Source organism: Geotrypetes seraphini, chromosome 3 (assembly GCF_902459505.1).
Source record: "Geotrypetes seraphini chromosome 3, aGeoSer1.1, whole genome shotgun sequence".
Lineage (NCBI taxonomy): Eukaryota > Metazoa > Chordata > Amphibia > Gymnophiona > Dermophiidae > Geotrypetes > Geotrypetes seraphini.
In genome coordinates, this window is record NC_047086.1 from 339,151,815 (window position 1) to 339,172,846 (window position 21,032).

Consider the following 21,032-nt stretch of genomic DNA (forward strand, 5'->3'; position numbering starts at 1 on the left):
AACAAGAGAAAAAGGAAGCCGATATGGTTCTCCAACCTAGTGGCTGAGAAAATAAAGGCGAAAGAGTTGGCGTTCATGAAATATAAAAAAACCCAAGAAGAGGAGAGCAGAAAGGACTACAGGGTGAAACTGAAAGAAGCCAAGAGAGAGATACGTTTGGCGAAGGCACAGGCGGAAGAACAAATGGCTAAAAATGTAAAAAAGGGAGATAAAATTTTTTTCAGATATATTAGTGAAAGGAGGAAGACAAAAAATGGAATTGCTAGGCTAAAAGATGCTAGGAACAAATATGTGGAGAGTGATGAGGAGAAAGCAAATGTGCTAAACAAATACTTCTGTTCTGTGTTCACAGAAGAAAATCCTGGAGAAGGACCGAGATTGTCTGGCAAAGTTACACGAGAAAATGGAGTAGATTCTGCGCCGTTCACGGAGGAGGGTGTTTATGAGCAACTTGAAAAACTGAAGGTGGACAAAGCGATGGGACCAGACGGGATCCATCCCAGGATACTAAGGGAGCTCAGAGAGGTTCTGGCGAGTCCTATTAAAGACTTGTTCAACAAATCTCTGGAGACGGGAGTGATTCCTGGGGATTGGAGGAGAGCGGATGTGGTCCCTATTCATATAAGTGGTCACAGGGATGAAGCAGGAAACTACAGGCCGGTGAGCCTCACTTCAGTTGTTGGAAAAATAATGGAAGTGTTGCTGAAAGAAAGGATAGTGTATTTCCTTGAATCTAATGGGTTACAGGATCCGAGGCAACATGGCTTTACAAAAGGTAAATCGTGCCAAACGAACCTGATTGAATTTTTTGATTGGGTGACCAGAGAGCTGGATCGAGGACATATGCTAGATGTAATTTACTTGGATTTTAGCAAAGCCTTTGATACAGTTCCTCATAGGAGGCTGTTGAACAAACTTGAAGGGCTGAAGTTAGGACCCAAAGTGGTGAACTGGGTCAGAAACTGGCTGTCAGACAGACGCCAGAGGGTGGTGGTTAATGGAAGTCGCTCGAAGGAAGGAAAGGTGACTAGTGGAGTCCCTCAGGGTTCGGTGCTGGGGCCAATCCTGTTCAATATGTATGTAAGTGACATTGCTGAAGGGTTAGAAGGAAAAGTGTGCCTTTTTGCAGATGATACCAAGATTTGTAACAGAGTAGACACCGAAGAGGGAGTGGAAAATATGAAAAAGGATCTGCAAAAGTTAGAGGAATGGTCTAATGCCTGGCAACTAAAATTCAATGCAAAGAAATGCAGAGTAATGCATTTGGGGATTAATAATAGGAAGGAACCGTATATGCTGGAAGGAGAGAAGCTGATATGCACGGACGGGGAGAGGGACCTTGGGGTGATAGTGTCCGAAGATCTAAAGGCGAAAAAACAGTGTGACAAGGCAGTGGCTGCTACCAGAAGGATTCTGGGCTGTATAAAGAGAGGCGTAGTCAGTAGAAGGAAGAAGGTGTTGATGCCCCTGTACAGGTCATTGGTGAGGCCCCACTTGGAGTATTGTGTTCAGTTTTGGAGACCGTATCTGGCGAAAGACGTAAGAAGACTTGAGGCGGTCCAGAGGAGGGCGACGAAAATGATAGGAGGCTTGCGCCAGAAGACGTATGAGGAGAGACTGGAAGCCCTGAATATGTATACCCTAGAGGAAAGGAGAGACAGGGGAGATATGATTCAGACGTTCAAATACTTAAAGGGTATTAACGTAGAACAAAATCTTTTCCAGAGAAAGGAAAATGGTAAAACCAGAGGACATAATTTGAGGTTGAGGGGTGGTAGATTCAGGGGCAATGTTAGGAAATTCTACTTTACGGAGAGGGTGGTGGATGCCTGGAATGCGCTCCCGAGAGAGGTGGTGGAGAGTAAAACTGTGACTGAGTTCAAAGAAGCGTGGGATGAACACAGAAGATTTAGAATCAGAAAATAATATTAAAGATTGAACTAGGCCAGTTACTGGGCAGACTTGTACGGTCTGCGTCTATGTATGGTCGTTTGGAGGAGGATGGGCAGGGGAGGGCTTCAATGGCTGGGAGGGTGTAGATGGGCTGGAGTAAGTCTTAACAGAGATTTCGGCAGTTGGAACCCAAGCATAGTACCGGGTAAAGCTTTGGATTCTCGCCCAGAAATAGCTAAGAAGAAAAAAAAAAAAATTTAAATTGAATCAGGTTGGGCAGACTTTATGGACCATTCGGGTCTTAGCGAGAGCGCCTTTGCGAAGGGACTTGCAAGGGACGAGTATCTACTATCAAGAACACCGAGGAGGACTGAACGGTAAGGAAGCGACAAACACAGAAGGTAAGGAAGAGACAGACGCCAAAGGAACAAACCCACACATACAATCAAGGTGAAGTAGAGCGGAGACAGCACACACAAAAGAGACAACAAGGCAAGCAACATAAGGAAGCAGCAGGCAAGGGACACAAGCACACACGAGGGAAGCAAGAAATGGAAGCCCAAGGAAGTCAGAAGGTGAGCTTTCCAGTCTTCTGTATCGGCTGCAATATGTATGACTACCTCCCTTCGGGGATCCAGGCATACATTTGCAATCGATGCATGGAGATGGATAACTTGAAATACCAGGTAAGACTACTGGAAGGAACAGTGATGGAACTCGAAGACAGAATCCGAGCACAGGAGAAGATTCTAGTGGAGTACAGCCCAAACGACGAGGTCAAGGAACTAGAAATGTTCATAGAGGAAGCTCATCAGCACCACGTAGAGATCCCAGGGCTGGAAAACTGTACTCAGGAAACCGATGTGAGGAGAGAAGACACCCATGCAAACACAGAAGAAACTGAAGACGAGGTAGGAGACAACCGCACACCAGGAGGAATAGTGAGAGCACAGGAAGACATCGCCCCACCCAAAGAACAGGAAACAATTTCAAGAGTATCATTGGAGGAAGAAGACTGGCCCTACTCCAAGGACGTGGACCTACGCCCCCCAAGGAACTCCCGAATAAAGAAGATGGGGATCATCGTAGGCGACTCCATCATACGACATGTGGACAGCCACACCGCAGGAGGAAGAGAGGACAGAGTTGTCACCTGTCTGCCTGGAGCAAGAGTGAAGGATGTGACCAACAGGATCTCCAGGATCATAGATGGAGCAGGGGGAGAGGACACCGCTGTACTTATCCACGTGGGAACAAATGATGTGAGCGGGCGGAAGTATGACAGGGAAGAGCTGAAGGGCCAGCTCCGCTCACTCGGAAGACAACTGAAGATCAGGGAGGTGAAGGTGGCCTTCTCTGAGATCCTCCCAGTACCAAGAGCGGATGGAAAGAGACAAGGGGAATTGCAAGTAATCAACGCCTGGATGAGACGATGGTGCGAAGAAGAAGGCTTCGACTTCGTGCGCAACTGGATGGCGTTCTGGGGAAAAAGCAAGTACTACAGAAGGGACGGACTACACCTCAACAAGGAAGGAGCAAGAGTTTTGGCAGGCAACATGAAGAAGGCAATCGAGAAGGCTTTAAACTGAAAGATAGGGGAAAGCCGACAGTCGACTACCGGTCGATGGTACGGATAGCAGGATGCCCCGACGAAGAAGCCAAGGACAACTACACCTACACAAGAGAAGACGACCTCACAGCCAATAAGGGAGAAAAAGCAGGAAGGGACAACTCAGACACAGGAGGGGACGACCACACAGCAAACAAGGGTGATAACACAGGAGCAGTAAATGATACCGTAATTGAAACTACAGGGACAGCCAAGAGTAGAAGGTCCAAAAAGGTAACACGAAGGGAACTTAGATGTATGTATACGAATGCTAGAAGTCTGGGTAACAAAATGGGGGAACTAGAGACAATAGCAAGACATGACATATTGGATATCATTGGCATAACAGAAACATGGTGGAATGAAGAAAACAAATGGGACACAGTACTACAGGGATACAAACTGTATAGAAGAGATCGAGTAGGGCAGAAAGGTGGAGGTATTGCTCTATATGTTAAGGAGGGAATAGATTCTGTTGAAATGGTTACAACAGAAATGAAAGAGAAGCTTGAGTCACTCTGGATCAAAATTCCTGGTCAATATGGCGCAGATACGAAAATTGGCCTTTACTATCGTCCACCAGGACAGGCGGAGGAAACTGACTCAGAAATGATGGAGGAAATCAAACAAGAATGCAAGACAGGCAATGTAATTATATTGGGAGACTTCAATTTCCCAGGGATAGACTGGAAACTAGCAACCTCCGACTGCGGCAAGGAAGCCAAGTTCCTGGAGGTGCTAGGGGATTGCTTCCTGGAACAAATGGTAAAAGAGCCGACAAGAGGCAACGCCACCTTGGACTTGGTCCTAAATGGCCTCACGGGACCGATAACAGAAGTGGAAGTCATGGTTCCACTGGGAACGAGTGATCACAATGTAATCAACTTTAAACTTGACATCGGGAAAGGGAAACATGCCAAAACCTTAACCACCACCTTGAACTTTAAAAAGGGTAAATACGATAGCATGAGAGCCATGGTAGAAAAACGACTCGAGAAGATGGTGGACAAACTTGAAACGGTTGATCAGGCATGGACCCTACTGAAAAATACTATCACAGAAGCACAAGATCTCTACATTCCGAGGATTTCCAAAGATCAGAGAACAAAGAGCAAAAGAGAACCGGCATGGCTTACCATACAGGTGAAGGAAGCCATAAAAGAAAAGAAGGACTCTTTCAAAAAATGGAAATGCATAAAGACAACCGAAGCCTGGAACAAACATAAAGATGATCAGAAGAAATGTCACAAGGCGGTGAGGGATGCAAAACAGGAATATGAGGAAAAAATAGCCCAGGAGGCCAAAAACTTCAAGCCCTTCTTTAGATACGTGAAAGGGAAAAAACCTGCAAAAGAGGCAGTGGGACCCCTGGACGACCAGGGAAGAAAAGGGTACATCAAGGAAGATAAACAAATCGCAGACAAACTAAATTCCTTCTTTGCGTCCGTCTTTACGAAGGAGGACACCTCAACAATACCTGAAGCGGAGAAAGTGTTTGTAGGAGAAATAGAAGACAGCCTCACCACAGTTGAAGTGGACTTAGACCAGATATACTATCAGATCGACAAACTTAAAAGTGACAAATCCCCTGGACCGGATGGGATTCATCCGAGAGTCTTAAAGGAATTGAAGGTTGAAATCGGAGAGTTATTGCAAAAACTTGCAAACCTGACAATCAGAACTGGACAGATACCGGACGACTGGAGGATAGCGAACGTCACCCCAATTTTCAAAAAAGGATCGAGAGGGGAACCGGGCAACTATAGACCTGTGAGTCTTACGTCTGTCCCTGGCAAGATGGTTGAAGCACTGATCAAGGATAGCATAGTCCGGCACTTGGACGCACATGACTTGATGAAACCCAGTCAACATGGATTCAGGAAAGGGAAATCATGTTTGACGAATTTACTCCAATTTTTTGAGACCGTGAACGAGCAAATTGATAGTGGGAAGCCGGTGGACATAATATACTTGGACTTCCAGAAAGCATTCGACAAAGTTCCACACGAAAGACTTCTCAGGAAACTACAAAGCCATGGCATAGAGGGGGATATACAAAGGTGGATAGGCAAATGGCTGGAAAACCGAAAGCAGAGAGTGGGCATAAATGGGAAGTTCTCCGACTGGGAGAAAGTGACTAGTGGTGTACCCCAGGGCTCGGTACTTGGGCCGATCCTTTTTAATATTTATATCAATGACCTGGAGGAAGGAACATCCAGTGAGATCATCAAGTTTGCAGACGATACAAAACTATGCCGGGCGATCAGATCGCAGGATGATAGAGAGAAACTCCAGAGCGACTTGTGTCGGTTAGAAACATGGGCGGAGAAATGGCAGATGAAGTTCAATGTGGAGAAATGCAAGGTAATGCATTTAGGCAATAAAAATAAGGAATACGAGTATACAATGTCAGGTGCAACTCTGGGGAAGAGTGAACAAGAAAAGGACCTGGGTGTACTGATAGATAGGACCCTGAAGCCGTCGGCACAATGCGCGGCAGCGGCAAAGAAGGCAAATAGAATGTTGGGCATGATAAAGAAAGGAATCTCGAGTAGATCGGAGAAAGTTATAATGCCGCTTTATAGGGCAATGGTCAGACCACACTTGGAATACTGCATCCAACATTGGTCTCCCTACCTAAAGAAGGATATAAAACTGCTGGAGAGGGTGCAGAGACGAGCAACAAAACTGGTGAAGGGTATGGAGAAACTGGAATACGAGGACAGACTTATAACACTAGGATTGTTCTCCCTTGAGAAAAGGAGACTGCGTGGGGATATGATCGAGACCTTCAAAATACTGAAAGGAATCGACAAAATAGAGCAGAGAAGATTATTTACATTGTCCAATTTGACACGGACTAGAGGACATGTAATGAAGCTAAGGGGGGACAGGTTCAGGACTAATGTCAGGAAGTTCTGCTTCACTCAGAGAGTGGTTGACACCTGGAATGCCCTCCCAGAGGAGATTATGACGGAATCGACCGTCCTAGGCTTCAAGAGCAAACTAGATGCATATCTCCTTAAGAGAGGCATATAAGGATATGGTGGACTATAAATTAAGCCAGGTGTACACCTGGCAGGGCCTCCGCGTGTGCGGATCGCCGGACTTGATGGACCGAAGGTCTGATCCGGAGAAGGCAGTTCTTATGTTCTTATGTCTTTATCTGCCGTCATCTACTATGTTTATGTTACTAAGTTTGCCCCCTTCTGACATTACTAGTGAAATATTAAAAACGCTTATTTGAGTGTGTAAGATGCTATTATACATTCATGTTGCTTGAAAGTATAGAATAGTATCTTACACACTCAAATGGCTATTTTCAAGTCACTTGTAAAATTATGAGGGGGTGCGTAAAAGTTTTCAACCCAACCAGCTTCCTAAATTCTGAGTGTTATTTTGCAACTGTAGCTGAAAAGAATGTTATTTTATTTTGCAAAGTGCCAGTTTGCAGAATCGTAATGCCCTAACCTGATTCAATCTAAAAATTTGTTGGGGTTTTTTTTCTTAGCTATTTCTGGGCAAGAATCCAAAGCTCTACCCAGTACTGTTCTTAGGTTCCAACTACTGAAGTCTCCTTCAAAGCTCACTCCAGCCCATCTACCCCATCCCAGCCATTGAAGCCCTCCCCAGCCCATTCTCCACCAAATGGCCATATACAGACACAGACCATGCAAGTCTGCCCAGTACTGGCCTTAGTTCTTCAATATTTACTATTATTTTCTGATTCTAGATCCTCTGTGTTCATTCCACGCTTTTTTGAACTCTGTCACTGTCTTCATCTCCACCACCTCTCTTGGAAGCGCACTCAGATCATTGATTGAACCTTGTCAATGAAAAGTATGGAACTTTCAAGTGTTGAACTCCGAACCCTCAGGAAGTTCCTATTCCTGCAGAAGAAAACTCCAAAAGAAAACCCATGAATGTATGAAGCAAACATTGAGTGACAAATGCCCATCATACTCCACAGAGAAAAAGTGTGCAAACTTTCAGCATGGAGATTTTGAGACTGAAGGTGCAGCAAGGTCTGGAAGGCCTCAAACGGTGTCAGCTCCTGAAATTGTTGACCATGCCCATGACCTGATTTTGGCAGATTGGCAAATATTGGCTAAAACAATTGCTCAGACATTATAGATATCCAGGGAATGTGTTGGGTATATAATCCATGAGCAGCTGGGTATGCAGAAGCTGTCAGCCAAATAGATGCTGAAATGTTTGAATGCTGATGAGAAACGATGTTCAGTGGCCACTTCCAAGTTGATTTTGCAGCATTTTTAGTGAGCTGGTTCCAACTTTTTGGAATGATAGTTACTGTTGATGAAACATTGTTACACCACTATGATCCTGAATTACAACAACAGTCCATGTAATGGTGACATTCAGAGTCTCCAAGTCCAAGGAAATTCAAGACTCAAAGGTCAACAGGAAAGGTCATGGCCACAGTGTTTTAGGATAAGGAAAGTGTAATCACTGACTATCTTCCAAGGGGCCAAACAGTTAATGCAGAATATTACTGTAACTTGCTGTGATGATTAAAGGAGGCATTGAAAGAAAAAAGAAGAGGGAAGCTGTGGAAAGGACTTCTCTTTTTACAAGACAATGCACCTGCTTACAAGGCTGGCAAAACGATGAAAGTTTTGACGCAACTGGAGTTTCAGTGCATAGACCATCCACCCTACTCACCAGATCTTGCTCCATCTGACTATTTTCTGATTCCAAAACCTAAAATGAGTTTGAAAGGGCAACAATTTTTGAGTGATTCACAGTTGATTGCAGTGACCAGACATCAAAGCATTTTTTTGGAAGGGGCAGAAACTTCAGACCCAATGTGCCAAGTGTGTTGAACTTAGGGGTAAACAAGTAGAGTAACTTGCAAGTTTCATGGCTCTACATCATTCCCTTCTTGTTTGAGCACAGAACTTTTCAGCACCCCCATACCTCCTTAAAACTCTACTACAATATGTACATGTATTTTTCAATTAAGTGATCCACTGAAAATGTTTCTCCTATATGTATAGAGAAAAACTGCGGAAAATTAGTCATGATATGAAAAGGAAGGAAAATCCAAGATGGGGAGGGAAGAGTTTCATATATAAATAAAAGATATCTAAAAATGCCTGCATGTTCAGTGTATATTTTCTTCTAATTACTGGAAATGGCCTGGTGGTTAGATCACCCAGAAAAGCATGGACAGATTCAGAGAATTTTCAAAAATACTATTAGCTTAGAATTTGCAGAATTTTACTTTCAAATAAAATATTAAGATAAATCTAGCAGAACAAGTGACATCACAGGATAAGTGATACTAATATATGTCACAGCATAATTTAATCAATAGAATGTCTTCATTATTCAGAAAAGTCAAGCAAAGGAGGCTTTCAAAGGGGTTTAGAACAGGTCATTTTCCTATTGTTTCACTGCACACAATGAAATCAGTTGCAGAGGGGCAACATGCTGAGAGTCTAGGAAAGCACTGCTGGCTTTGTCCACCTGACCTTGCTGTGACATTGTGGTGCAAGATCTTAAAAGACAAGAGCCCCATGTGGGGCTTGCACAGAGGACTTTTAAAGAGCTGGTTAATTTTACTTCTGTAGCTAATTAAATGGGAGGGCCAGAGAGCGGGTGAAAAGTAAGATCCCTCAGGTCCATGTTGCTGCTTTGTAGTTGTAAAAGTACCTGTAGAAGCGTTCATAATTTGTCACTTTTCAGAGAAACCTAAAGAGACAAACTGAGAGCATTCAAGATCCACAGGACATGATCTGCCCTTGTATTCTGGCCTCTGCAGCTGTATTTCTTAAAGGAATGGATTAGAAGCATTTAAGCTTATTAGAGTGTAAGATGTCATGTACCCCATCAAAACACAAGGAGAAAAGTTCAAGAGTGTATAAATTAATGCCTTGAAAATATATGACGGCCTTTAGGCCATGGTAAGGAAAATGTCAACAAGTCAAAGAACACTAGATAGCTATTGACCAATTTGATGATGGGAAGGTGGAAGCAAAGAAAAATAATTCTCCCCCACCATGTATCTCAGGCTGCAAATGACACTGATCCTTTTTAATGTGCACAAAAGCTGAGAATTAAGCCAACCTAAAAAAACAGCAGTGACAAAATCATCCACAGGAAATGACTCACCATAAAGAGGTCACGGGCACCTATATCCACAGCCAGCAGAAAGGCCTTTTCAAATCTCTGATATCTGTAAGAAAAGGGGAAATGTGTCAACAGGCAGGGAATCTTTCACTTTGAAAAAAGGGCAATTTGAAGGGTCTGAAATGTGCACAAGACAAATATTAATAATTACACTTTATTTATTTATTTATTCAATTTTCTATACAGTTCTGAGTTAATTATTTTACTTTAATTTGTATCTGAAAATAGTTGATGCTGCAGCACTAGTGATATTTTTAAATAATTCAGCTGGAAGTTAAAAAACAATAATAGAATCATATATTTCTTTTTTGGCAAAGTTGGTAAAAGCCGTTCTTACAGTTCAAGTGAATGAATTTCCTTGAGTCTGGTGATATTCTAGATCCTGAACAATCTGGATTTAAAAAGCCTTTTAATACTGAAAGCATTCTAGCACCTCTTCTACAAAAGATTGACTACATTAGATGGTGATGATGAAGGTTATTTGGTTCAACCTGTTCTCTCAGCAGCTTTTGATCTACAGTAGACTCTCCGTTAACCAGTACTCATAAGGATTGATAGATGCCGGATAAACGTAGTTTCTGGTTGTTTGAAAATTACTATTAAAAATAGGCCTAACTAATACTATACCCCATACTATGCCATACCATAAACCAGTGTCTCTCAAACTAGAGAATGACACGGTGACAAAATTAATCACTGTTCCCGTCCCCGCAGATAACCGCGGGAAACCATCTTCATGCCATTCTTTAAGAAGAGAGGGAAGAATCAGAGTATGAATGGCCACAACTACTGACCCACAAGTTTTGCTTTGAAGAATGCTGGTGTAGAAGGACTGAGGTTGAAATAGACACTAGAAAATGACATGGGATTATTTCCCGCGGTTATCCGCGGGGATGGGAATGGTGACGAATTTTGTCACCGTGTCATTCTCTATCTCAAACTTTGTTATTTCCGGCACGCTAAACAGAGCAAATGTTTTTTGCAGCATATCATAATTGCAAAATCAACAAAAAATAAAATTTGAAACTTATGTATTTAAAGTTCTTTAAGCTATGTATGATGCAACTAGATAGAATAGAATTGCTAATCAATGCGATTTAAGTGCTTGTTTTTGAGCGCAAATTAACTCAAAACATGGCTCAAGAGTCAAGCAAACACGCATTTCATCATCTACCATCTGCAGTTGTTCTCTTTTCTTCAATTTTATTTCTGTCAGAGCTGAAAATCCAAGTTCACAAAGATAAGATCCAAAAGATAACAAAGCCTTTTGTACAAGATATAATAAACTTGATAAATATTTTGAAACTTGATAAATATATAAATAATTAAAAAAAGATAACAACCTTCATTGATTTGTTGCTCAAGTTAGGATAACTACTGAATAAAAAATAAAACTAAAAATACTTGCTGTTAGTTTTCAAGGACCAATCATGTCAAAGAATGATGCTTGTCTGGGCAGTTGTATCCTTACGCACACAGATGCTCATAACATTGGCAGACTTGCAAATGCAACATACGTGTCATCTATTCTAGTGTATACTTATGAAGGGAATTTTTAAAAATAAAGGAAAATTCTGGAATTTTTTGTGGCACACCTAGAATCTCTTCAGGGCACACTACTGTGCCATGGCACATAGTTTGAGAGATACTTCCATAAACTGTTGCAGATAAACTACTGGACATGTGGTAGGCAAAGCAAGGACATACTGAGGTGTGGCGTGTAAAGTTTACACTTAAATTTCTGCCAGAAATTGATTTTCTTTTCTTTTTTATTTAAAGTATTACAGTATTTTTAAAATGTTGGTGGGGGACTTCTTCTGCTGAAATGTTTCAGTTCTTCTGTTGTTCTAGGCGGTTCACAACAGAAGAACTAAAAACATTTCAGCAGAAAATACAATTTCAAAAACACTCTACTACATACATCGGTCAAATGCAGCATTAGTTAAAATACAGTTTCAGACACAGTCAGAGCCACACCTGCCACTCTATGCAGGTTATATCATAATCAAATACTGGCATCACGAATAGGACAGTGAACAACTTGTCACAACAGCATCCACAAATGGGCAATTCTATTTGACGCAATCATGGAAGAGTGGTTTTATAATTTTGGTTGCAGCATAAGTCACATTCATTGTCAACACTTGATTAAAGCAACAATCCAACAAGGTTGCAAACTGACAAAATTTTATCCGCTATCAGTCATAAGGTATTTTCCTCTCCCCAACTGAGATATATTCTTAGCATATGATATGAATCTGATATAAAATACACATACAGGTCCTCGTTGACTTACGACGGTTTGACTTTATGCTGCATTTCCCCCATCTGCCATCCCAGCCCATACTAACTATTTTTTACCCCTCTCCGCGTACCTTTTCCCTGGTGCTGCAGTGGTGTATCCCGCACTGAGCCCCTCCTGCTGATGTCAGCGGTCAGAAGCCAGCAGCGTACCCGGGCTAGCACGTGCAGGAGTGAGCTTTCAAAACTCCCGCCCTGCGCCACTCACTGAAACACTGCCGCCAGTTCTCATGGGACTTGTGGTTCTCACGGCAGCCATTCAGAAAGCTGTTTAGGGCCGGGCAGGAGCTCCAATAGCTTGCTCCTGCGTGTGCCGGTCCTGGTGCACTGCTGGCTTCTGACTGCTGACATTAACATAGAAACATAGAAGATGATGGCAGAAAAGGGCCATAGCCCATCAAGTCTGCCCACTCTAATGACCCACCCCCCTTGATTTTACCCCTCTAGAGATCCCACATGTGTATCCCATTTCCTTTTAAAATCTGGCACGCTGCTGGCCTCAATCACCTGAAGTGGAAGTTCATTCCAATGATCAACCACTTCGGTGAAGAAAAACTTCCTGGTGTCACCATGAAATTTCCCACCCCTGATTTTCAGCAGGTGCCCTCTTGTGGCCGAGGGACCTTTAAGAAAGAAGATATCATCTTCCACCTCAATGCGGCCTGTGATATATTTAAACGTTTCAATCATGTCTCCTCTCTCTCTCTACGTTCCTCGAGTGAGTATAGCTGTTCAGCCTTTCCTCATACGGGAGATCTTTGAGCCCCGAGACCATTCGTTGAACATAAGAACATAAGAAATGTCTATGCCGGATCAGACCCTAGGTCCATCTATTCCGGCGACCCGCACACGCGGAGGCCAAGCCAGGTGCTCCCAGTTGGAGACCCTGGTTACCCATATCCATCAATATGTTTTGCAAGGAGGTATACATCCAATTTATACTTGAAACCCAGAATGGTAATGTGGTCTCCAGAATTGTACACAATATTCCAGATGAGGTCGCACCATGGATCTGTACAACAGCATTATGACTTCGGGCTTCCGACTGACGAAACTCCTACGGATACAACCCATCATTTGTCTTGCCTTTGATGAAGCCTTCTCCACTTGATTGGCAGTTTTCATGTCTTCGCTAATGATCACCCCTAAGTCACGTTCTGCCTTAGTCCTAGCTAAGGTCTCACCATTTAGTGTGTAAGTACTGCATGGATTTCTGCTGTCAAGGTGCATTACCTTACATTTTTTAGCATTGAAGCTTAGCTGCCAAGTCGAGGACCAATGTTCCAATAGAAGTAGGTCCTGCGTCATACTGTCGGGCAAAGTGCTCTTACTTACTATGTTGCATAGTTTGGCGTCATTGGCGAATAATGTGATTTTACCTTGAAGCCCCTGAGTCAGGTCTCTTACGAATATGTTGAACAGGATCGGGCCCAAGACCGAGCCCTGCGGCACTCCACTGGTCACCTCCAACGTTTTGGAAAGAGTACCATTTACCACCACTCTCTGAAGACTACCGTTTAGCCAATCCTTGACTCATGCAGTTAATGTTTCTCCCAATCCCATCGATTTCATCTTGCTCAATAACCGGCGGTGTGGGACGCTATCAAAAGCCTTACTGAAGTCCAAGTACACGACGTCTAGGGACTCCCCCGCATCCAGCTTTCTTGTTACCCAGTCAAAAAAGCTAATTAGATTGGATTGGCAGGACCTTCCCCTGGTAAATCCATGCTGGCGGGGATCCCGTAGATTCTCCTCATCCAGGATCATATCTAATTTATGCTTGATTAGTGTTTCCATGAGTTTACTCACTATGGATGTGAAACTCACCGGTCTGTAATTCACAGCCTTTGTCCTGCAGCCCTTTTTGTGGAGTGGGATGACAATAGCTGTTTTCCAGTCCAAAGGGACTCTTCCCGTACTCAGGGAAAGATTGAAGAGCACGGATAATGGCTCTGCCTGGACATCACACAACTCTCTAAGCACCCTGGGATGTAGATTATCCGATCCCATGGCTTTGTTCACTTTGAGTCTTGATAGTTTGTAGTAGGCGCTGCTGGGTGTAAACTCAAAATTCCAAAATGGGTCTTCCGACCTTTCCCTTGCTTGCAACTGTGGACTGGACCCCGGCGCCTCACAGGTAAAGACTGAACAGAAGTATTCATTTAGTAGTTCGGCTTTATTGGAATCCAATTCTGCATAATTCCCGTCTGCTTTCCTAAGGCGTTGTATCCCATCTGTGTTTCTTTTTCTATCACTGATGTACTTGAAGAAGGATTTATCCCCCTTCCTAATGACCTTTGCTAGATTCTCTTCTATTAGAAGCTTGGCCTCTCTGACTGCCGTTTTGACAGCTTTAGACCTGGCCAGATAGTCTTCTTTTGCCTCTCCCTTTCCTGATTGTTTGTAGGAAATAAATGCTTTTTTCTTTATTTTAACAAGGTCCAAAATTTCTGTAGTGAACCACTGGGGTCTATTATTTCTCCGTCATTTGCTTACTGTTTTTATATAGCGTTTTGTTGCTTCGTGTAGGGTAGATTTCAGGGTTGATCACATAGGCCGACTTAAGTCCAGATCAACTTGCGACCTGTCAGTCGGAACCAACTGCAGTCGAAGTCGATGAGGACCTCTTATTTTTGATCTGTCTTTGTTATTCTCAGGTCACAGTCAGTCAGGCACTGGCATTATTTCTCAATTGTTGAAGTTGCTATCAAAGCCCATTCCAGCCCATCTAAATCTGTCTTTTCATATTCAGGGCACAGACCATAGAAGTCTGCCTCGTTCTGACATATTTGGGACAAAGATATAGAAGTCTGCCCAACACTGGTCTTACTTCCCAACTACTAGAATTTTTCATCTAAGCACTGGTAAGTTTTTTGTGTTGATTCCATCCTCTTTTCATATAAGGATCTTTTGTGTTTTATATCACACATTTTTAAATTCCATCACAGTTTTAATCTCCACTATGTCCTTGGATAATAATTTTTTCTGGTAACACACTTCTGACTCTCTCTCCAGAGTTGGGTTCAAAATCCTGCCTCTCCCATCATACGTGAAGACTTTACATTCTCTGTTTTCTCCTAGGTATCATCCAATCAACAAAACACCAGAAGCCAGGAACTTGGGATAAAAGTCTGCATTTAGGTTCTCAAATAGTCTTTTCTTTCATAAACCATAATAATTTCATTCCTTGCCACTGCTTTTTTAAAATATCGATTGACTTAAACCCCATTCAGCAAGCCACTGCTGTCTTGTTGTAGCAATTTCCAATTATGCCCCAGCCTGCATGTCATGATGTGTCTCATGCAGATGGCTGCCCTTAGCTTATCCAGCCTGTATTAATATTGGCCTTAACAAAAATCTTTATCCAGGTCCCAATTCTAAGTGTCAAAGTCAGAAATATACTTTGATCTGGATACCTTCACCCTCTTTACAAACCTTGAATTGCTTATCAAGACGCCTCAGCCCCACCACTCCTCCGCAAAATTCTAATCGCGGGAAGTCACTGGTGGAACTTCATCACTGGCTGTCTTTGATTTAGCTATCTCAATATATTATGTATAAATACAAAGATTTTTATATATATTTTTTTGTTCCTTTTTTTGATTTATCTTAATAATAAAGTTCACAGTTTCATCGCACTAAGTTACAATCCTTTTAGGATAATACTTAACTTTTAGCCAACCACGGGAGCCAGACCCAACATGTTTCGCACGACTACCGTGCTTTTTCAAGGGTCTCCCGAGGTGCGCCACCGTCATCCGACTCTTTAACTTTCTGGAGTCGGATGACGGTGGCGCACCTCGGGAGACCCTTGAAAAAGCACGGTAGTCGTGCGAAACATGTTGGGTCTGGCTCCCGTGGTTGGCTAAAAGTTAAGTATTATCCTAAAAGGATTGTAACTTAGTGCGATGAAACTGTGAACTTTATTATTAAGATAAATCAAAAAAAGGAACAAAAAAATATATATAAAAATCTTTGTATTTATACATAATATATTGAGATAGCTAAATCAAAGACAGCCAGTGATGAAGTTCCACCAGTGACTTCCCGCGATTAGAATTTTGCGGAGGAGTGGTGGGGCTGAGGCGTCTTGATAAGCAATTCAAGGTTTGTAAAGAGGGTGAAGGTATCCAGATCAAAGTATATTTCTGACTTTGACACTTAGCTTATCCAGGCCACATTTAGTCAAGAAGATGCCTTTCTTTGTAGCCTCTGGTCCTGATGTTAACTTGCTAAGTCATGGTTTCCTAGAGCTTCTTCTCCTAGAAGTCTTCCTTAATTTCACTGTTATTATTCACGGTCAACCTGTCTCTGCTGACATTGCACTCCTATTGACCATCTCTCTATATCTTTTGGCTCTCTCCATCCATCCATCCACTTCATCACATGGAGCTGCCCTAATTGCTTAATAATAGCACTATTTATTTCTGTGCAGGAGGTCTAGTTGATTATTACCTAGGGTTTTGTTCCTTCGAAAGGGGAGGGGGTCTTAAGACCTATTGAAATAGCTTTTTGACACCAAACGACACAGCCAGAAACAAGTCAGAAACAGCACTCACATACTCTATGTTACTGTTAGTGTCTCGAAGTACATAAAACCCTTAGAGAAAGCAAAATTGTTTAACTTTGCTTCAGTCTACTTCAAATGTGTATTAAATAATTTTATTTATTTGTACCCTATCTTGCAATCCCAAGGGAATAAATATCAGAAGCCATTAAAGCATACCAAACAGAATACATTTTTAATATATACATAGAAACAGCAAATCAATACTGTGCAGAACACATCAATCAATGAATGCTATGCTTTAGAACAGCAGTCTCAAACTCAAAGCCCACCAGATACTATTTTGAGACTCTTGGCCACTCCACAAGTGTCTGGCGGTCGCGTCCGGTGATCGCTGTAACCTCACGCAAGCGCTTTTCTGCATCTGTAAGCGATTGTGAGATGGAGCCCAATCACGTGCAGATGCAGGAAAGCGCTTGTGTGAAGTTACAGTAGTGAGGCAGGCAACGTTCCAGAATGCGCAGCTTGGCGCAATGGTTGGAGGCAGTGCAGATTGTGCGTGTGTCCAGTGCTGAAGGAGGTGAGAGCTGTTGATACTTTTTCACTTTCTGCATGTTGCACTGCTTTCAGCTGTGTATAGCTGAAATTATCACCACTGCTTTAGTCTGGATTAGAGCTGCATGAAGCTGAGCAGGTGCAGTCAACAATAAAAATGTAAACAAAAATTAAATGAAGATGATACACAGGTTACCAATCAAATGAACAGATATTTGGGGTAAGAAGACATGCAGCTACATTCTGAGACAGATGGCGAGCCCTGAAAAGCATAGCCAGCCCCCAAATAAACAGAGTTACATTAATCAAGGATAGGCAAAAATCATAGTTTGCATTTCTTTCTGAAAATCAGGAGCCTTCAATAGAAGCTTAAAGCTGAAAACTAGCCCTAGCTTAAATAAAATGGTTGTTATAACACTTCTGATCTGAGATTTTGCACTAAGTTGGGAATCTAGAAGAATCCCAAGATAACACGGTTCAAAGGGGAATGTCAAAATATTCAAAAGTTAAGTGGGTCCTATAAAAAAAGCAGTGCCTCCATTTTGTCAAGGTTAAAAACCAAACTGTTCCCAGATATCCAGCTGGAGTGGAGACCATCATCAGGTACTCTGTTGGAAACACCTGGAAACAGAACACTGGGATACATCTGAACCGAAGGGGGGAAAAAGTACAATATCATGCATGCAAAGCTGATAGATTCTCTTTTCAATGAAAAGAATACTACTACTTATCACTTATATAGCAAAATGAGGCCTAGCTCTGAGACTACGTGACAGCCCTGTGTATTGCCACACAGAGGGATATGAGTTTGATTCATTGCTCGGGTCTTCTTTACTCTGGGTCAGCTGGGCTGGGGGTACCATGAAGGCAACAAATCAGAATCCCCGAGAACAAGTCGTGATCAAGCAATGGTGACACCTATGGTCAGATTCAGTATCCATTACTTCATGGTCCTTACCCAAGGTTTGTCACTAGAATGATTGGAATAACTTAAGCGGAGAGGGCTTCTTAAAACAAGGGCAAATGGCCTGGGTACCTGCTAAAAAAGGGCTCTTGGTGACAGATCCCTGGTTCCAATTGAACTAGAAGCCCTACGGATCATAAAAAAAAAAAAAAAAAGAAAGCTTCATTAATATGGTGTATATAAAATGGTATATATAAAAACCTTGGCAAACAATTCAACAGTCAATACCAAACACCCAGTTTAGCTACAAACTCAACATCCATCCTGTAACATCATATTAGAATTTCAGCAAGTACTACAGTTGAGTTTTTAACTGGAAACAAAAATCCATACGTGAGAAAACCCCAAGTGTTAGTACTGCCATCTTCTGCTGATGCGTTAACCTGAAACTCCAGAGGAGCAGGGGTGGAGATAGTGATTACTTTAATTGATTGTCTAACTTCCCAGTTGACTCTATTGTCTTATCTTGGCAGCTAATTACAGGCTAGCTTGGGTCACTAAAACCAATAAAAGCAAAATACTAATGCATATATCAAATAGGTTTGCTAATCCTGCTGTATCATCTGTATAGACCTTTGTGCTATAAAATTCAGAGGTGTGAAAAAAAAATGCTGCTTAAGAATAAATCTATGCAGGATAGAGCCAAATACGCCTCAAGCCAGCACATACATCTTTCTTACAGCAGGAGTAAAAATGCTACAACACTCATCTCCAGATAGTTCATCATTTGCGTAGCTAAGGAATTTTGCAAAATTTAAGGTGTTAGAGTCGATCAATGTTCACTCAGTTGTAATGACATGGGTCTAATATTTCTGCCTCACATTTTAGTCTGAGCAGAGGGAGATGAAAATGAGCGGTTCAAATTCCCATACTGAAAAGGGAGCAGTGGAAATAAATCAAGCTTGGGTTCACTTCACAACTGCGTTTTCTAGCCGTTATGCTACACTGCCAGCTCCTACTTATGCATTTAGTTTGTTTTCTCTACAGCCTTTAATGCCTCTTTCAACACCTTTGTATTAAAGGATTTACCTGTTCTACCAGTACATTATATAACCGTATTAAAAGCACTGATGATAAAGATCATCTAATTTTCATGCCATTAAATTACAACACAACACAGCATCATTTGTGATGTCTTAAAGCAATACAACCACATTGCTCTTAAATAACTTTATTTATCCAATTTTCTACACCGTTCTCCCAGGGGAGCTCAGAATGGTTCACATATATTTATTCAGGTACTCAAGCATGCTTCCCTGTCTGTCCCTGTGGGCTCACAATCTATCTAATGTACTTGGGGCAGTGGAGGATTAAGTGACTTTCCCAGGGTCACAAGGAGCAGTGTGGGTTTGAACCCACAACCTCAGGGTGCTGAGGCTGTACCTTTAACCACTGTGCTACACTCCCCCGTTTACTCAAAAAGTAAATACTGATAAGTCTTTTCAAATTTTTAGTTGATTTGTTATTGCTTCTAATACATTGGGGGGGGAAATTCTATAAATGGCGTCCAAACTCAGGTGCCGGTAGGCGCCCTAACGGCATCTAAATTAATTGACAAACGCCATTTAAAATGGCGAAAAACAGCAAAGTTAAAGCGCCTACCAGCGCCTAAATAATAGGTGCCGGAATTGTGCCTCTGTAGGCGCTTTACGCCACTATGGGCATGGCTAATGCCGGAAGTGGTGTTAGGCGCCGTAAAGTGCCTATGTAGGCGTGACTCACGACAAAGATAGGTGCCGTAAATGTAGGCCTGGAAACCCTGGCCTACATTTCCGGCGCCTATCTTTCCTGAAGGCGCAATTCACTATACGGCACATCACGTGATTGATACACAATCAGTGGCCACTTTTTTAGGTTACACTGTAAAGAGAATCCAGGCCTTCATGCTTAGGTATTCCCAAATGTACAATTCTAATTTAATATGGCTGCTGTTTTGATATTTACAGAATCTTGTCTATGTGTCCTAATGAGCTACATATTTATTAATTTAGTTGTATTTGTTTATTCATTTATTATAACCCAAGTGAAATACAATGATATATTCGTAATCATAAACACAAATCATCACAACACAATATACAATCAAATCTTGGTTTGTGAGTAACGCAGTTTGCGAGTGTTTTGCAAGAAGAGCAAAACACTCGTGCCTTGCAAACCGAGCGTTGACTCGATTTGCGAGCCCCTCCCTCCCCGAGAACCGGCATCGCCCTCTCCCCCAAGAACCGGCATCATCCGCCCACCCAAACTCAAACCCTTACCCCAATCTGGCACCGACACGCAGCGCCAACCCACAGGACATGCTGGTGCCTGAAGATCCTGCCTCTTGCCACTGGGCTGGGCCTTGATAATCTGTGCATGCTCAAGGCCTTCTGGCTCCCGCTCTCCCCCGGTTTCGTAGAAGAGGGGGGTTAAGAACACCGAAGGCGGGGCATGCTTTTGCCCGGAAGTGACCATGAGCAGGCCTAAGCATCAGTATGCATCTCTGTAGAGGAGAGACAGATGCCTTAAATGTAGGCCTGCAAAATGCGGTAGAAGAGAAATTTCTACTGAAATGCTGAAAAGATAAGTTATTTATTTAAATCTAACTATTTAAACTATATAAATTATGAAATAAAAAATTAAATGATAATATAAGGACTACTTCTGCCATGTTGGGAAGAATGAAGAATGAGGAATTGAACCGCAACGAGCTATGATACTCGGAGAGTGGTCTGAAATCCCATAGGCACTAGCATGAGTTTGTTTGCAATGTGACTGAAAACTACTACTGTGCTGCATTGCTTTGAACGTACCCTAATAAAGAGAAGATGGCTCAGATGCAGGCCTACATTTAAAGCATCTGTCCGGGAGTACAGACCCAATTGTGAATAGGACACTACTGCGTCACTGACACATGATCGGCAGCCGCTTCTTAGGCAGCCACCAATACCTGTGTCCTAACTGTGTGTTGCTTAAAGCCCTTTAGGAAAAGGGCCCCTAAATGAACCCAGAGACCATTTAATTCACTTGCAATATTTAAGATTTTGCATTTAAGTATATTTTAAATATTG

The 21,032-nt window shown here is 42.3% G+C and overlaps 1 protein-coding gene across 3 annotated transcripts in view; it reads right to left on the minus strand.

Moving 5' to 3' along the window:
* WDPCP (WD repeat containing planar cell polarity effector) overlaps positions 1–21,032 on the minus strand; it is a 483,012-nt gene that overhangs the window by 122,010 nt on the left and 339,970 nt on the right. For all 3 annotated transcript variants that reach the window (XM_033938784.1, XM_033938782.1, XM_033938783.1), the window contains one exon: positions 9,638–9,701. In XM_033938784.1, the coding sequence (XP_033794675.1) occupies positions 9,638–9,701 (64 nt within the window). The remainder of the gene's footprint in view (positions 1–9,637; positions 9,702–21,032) is intronic.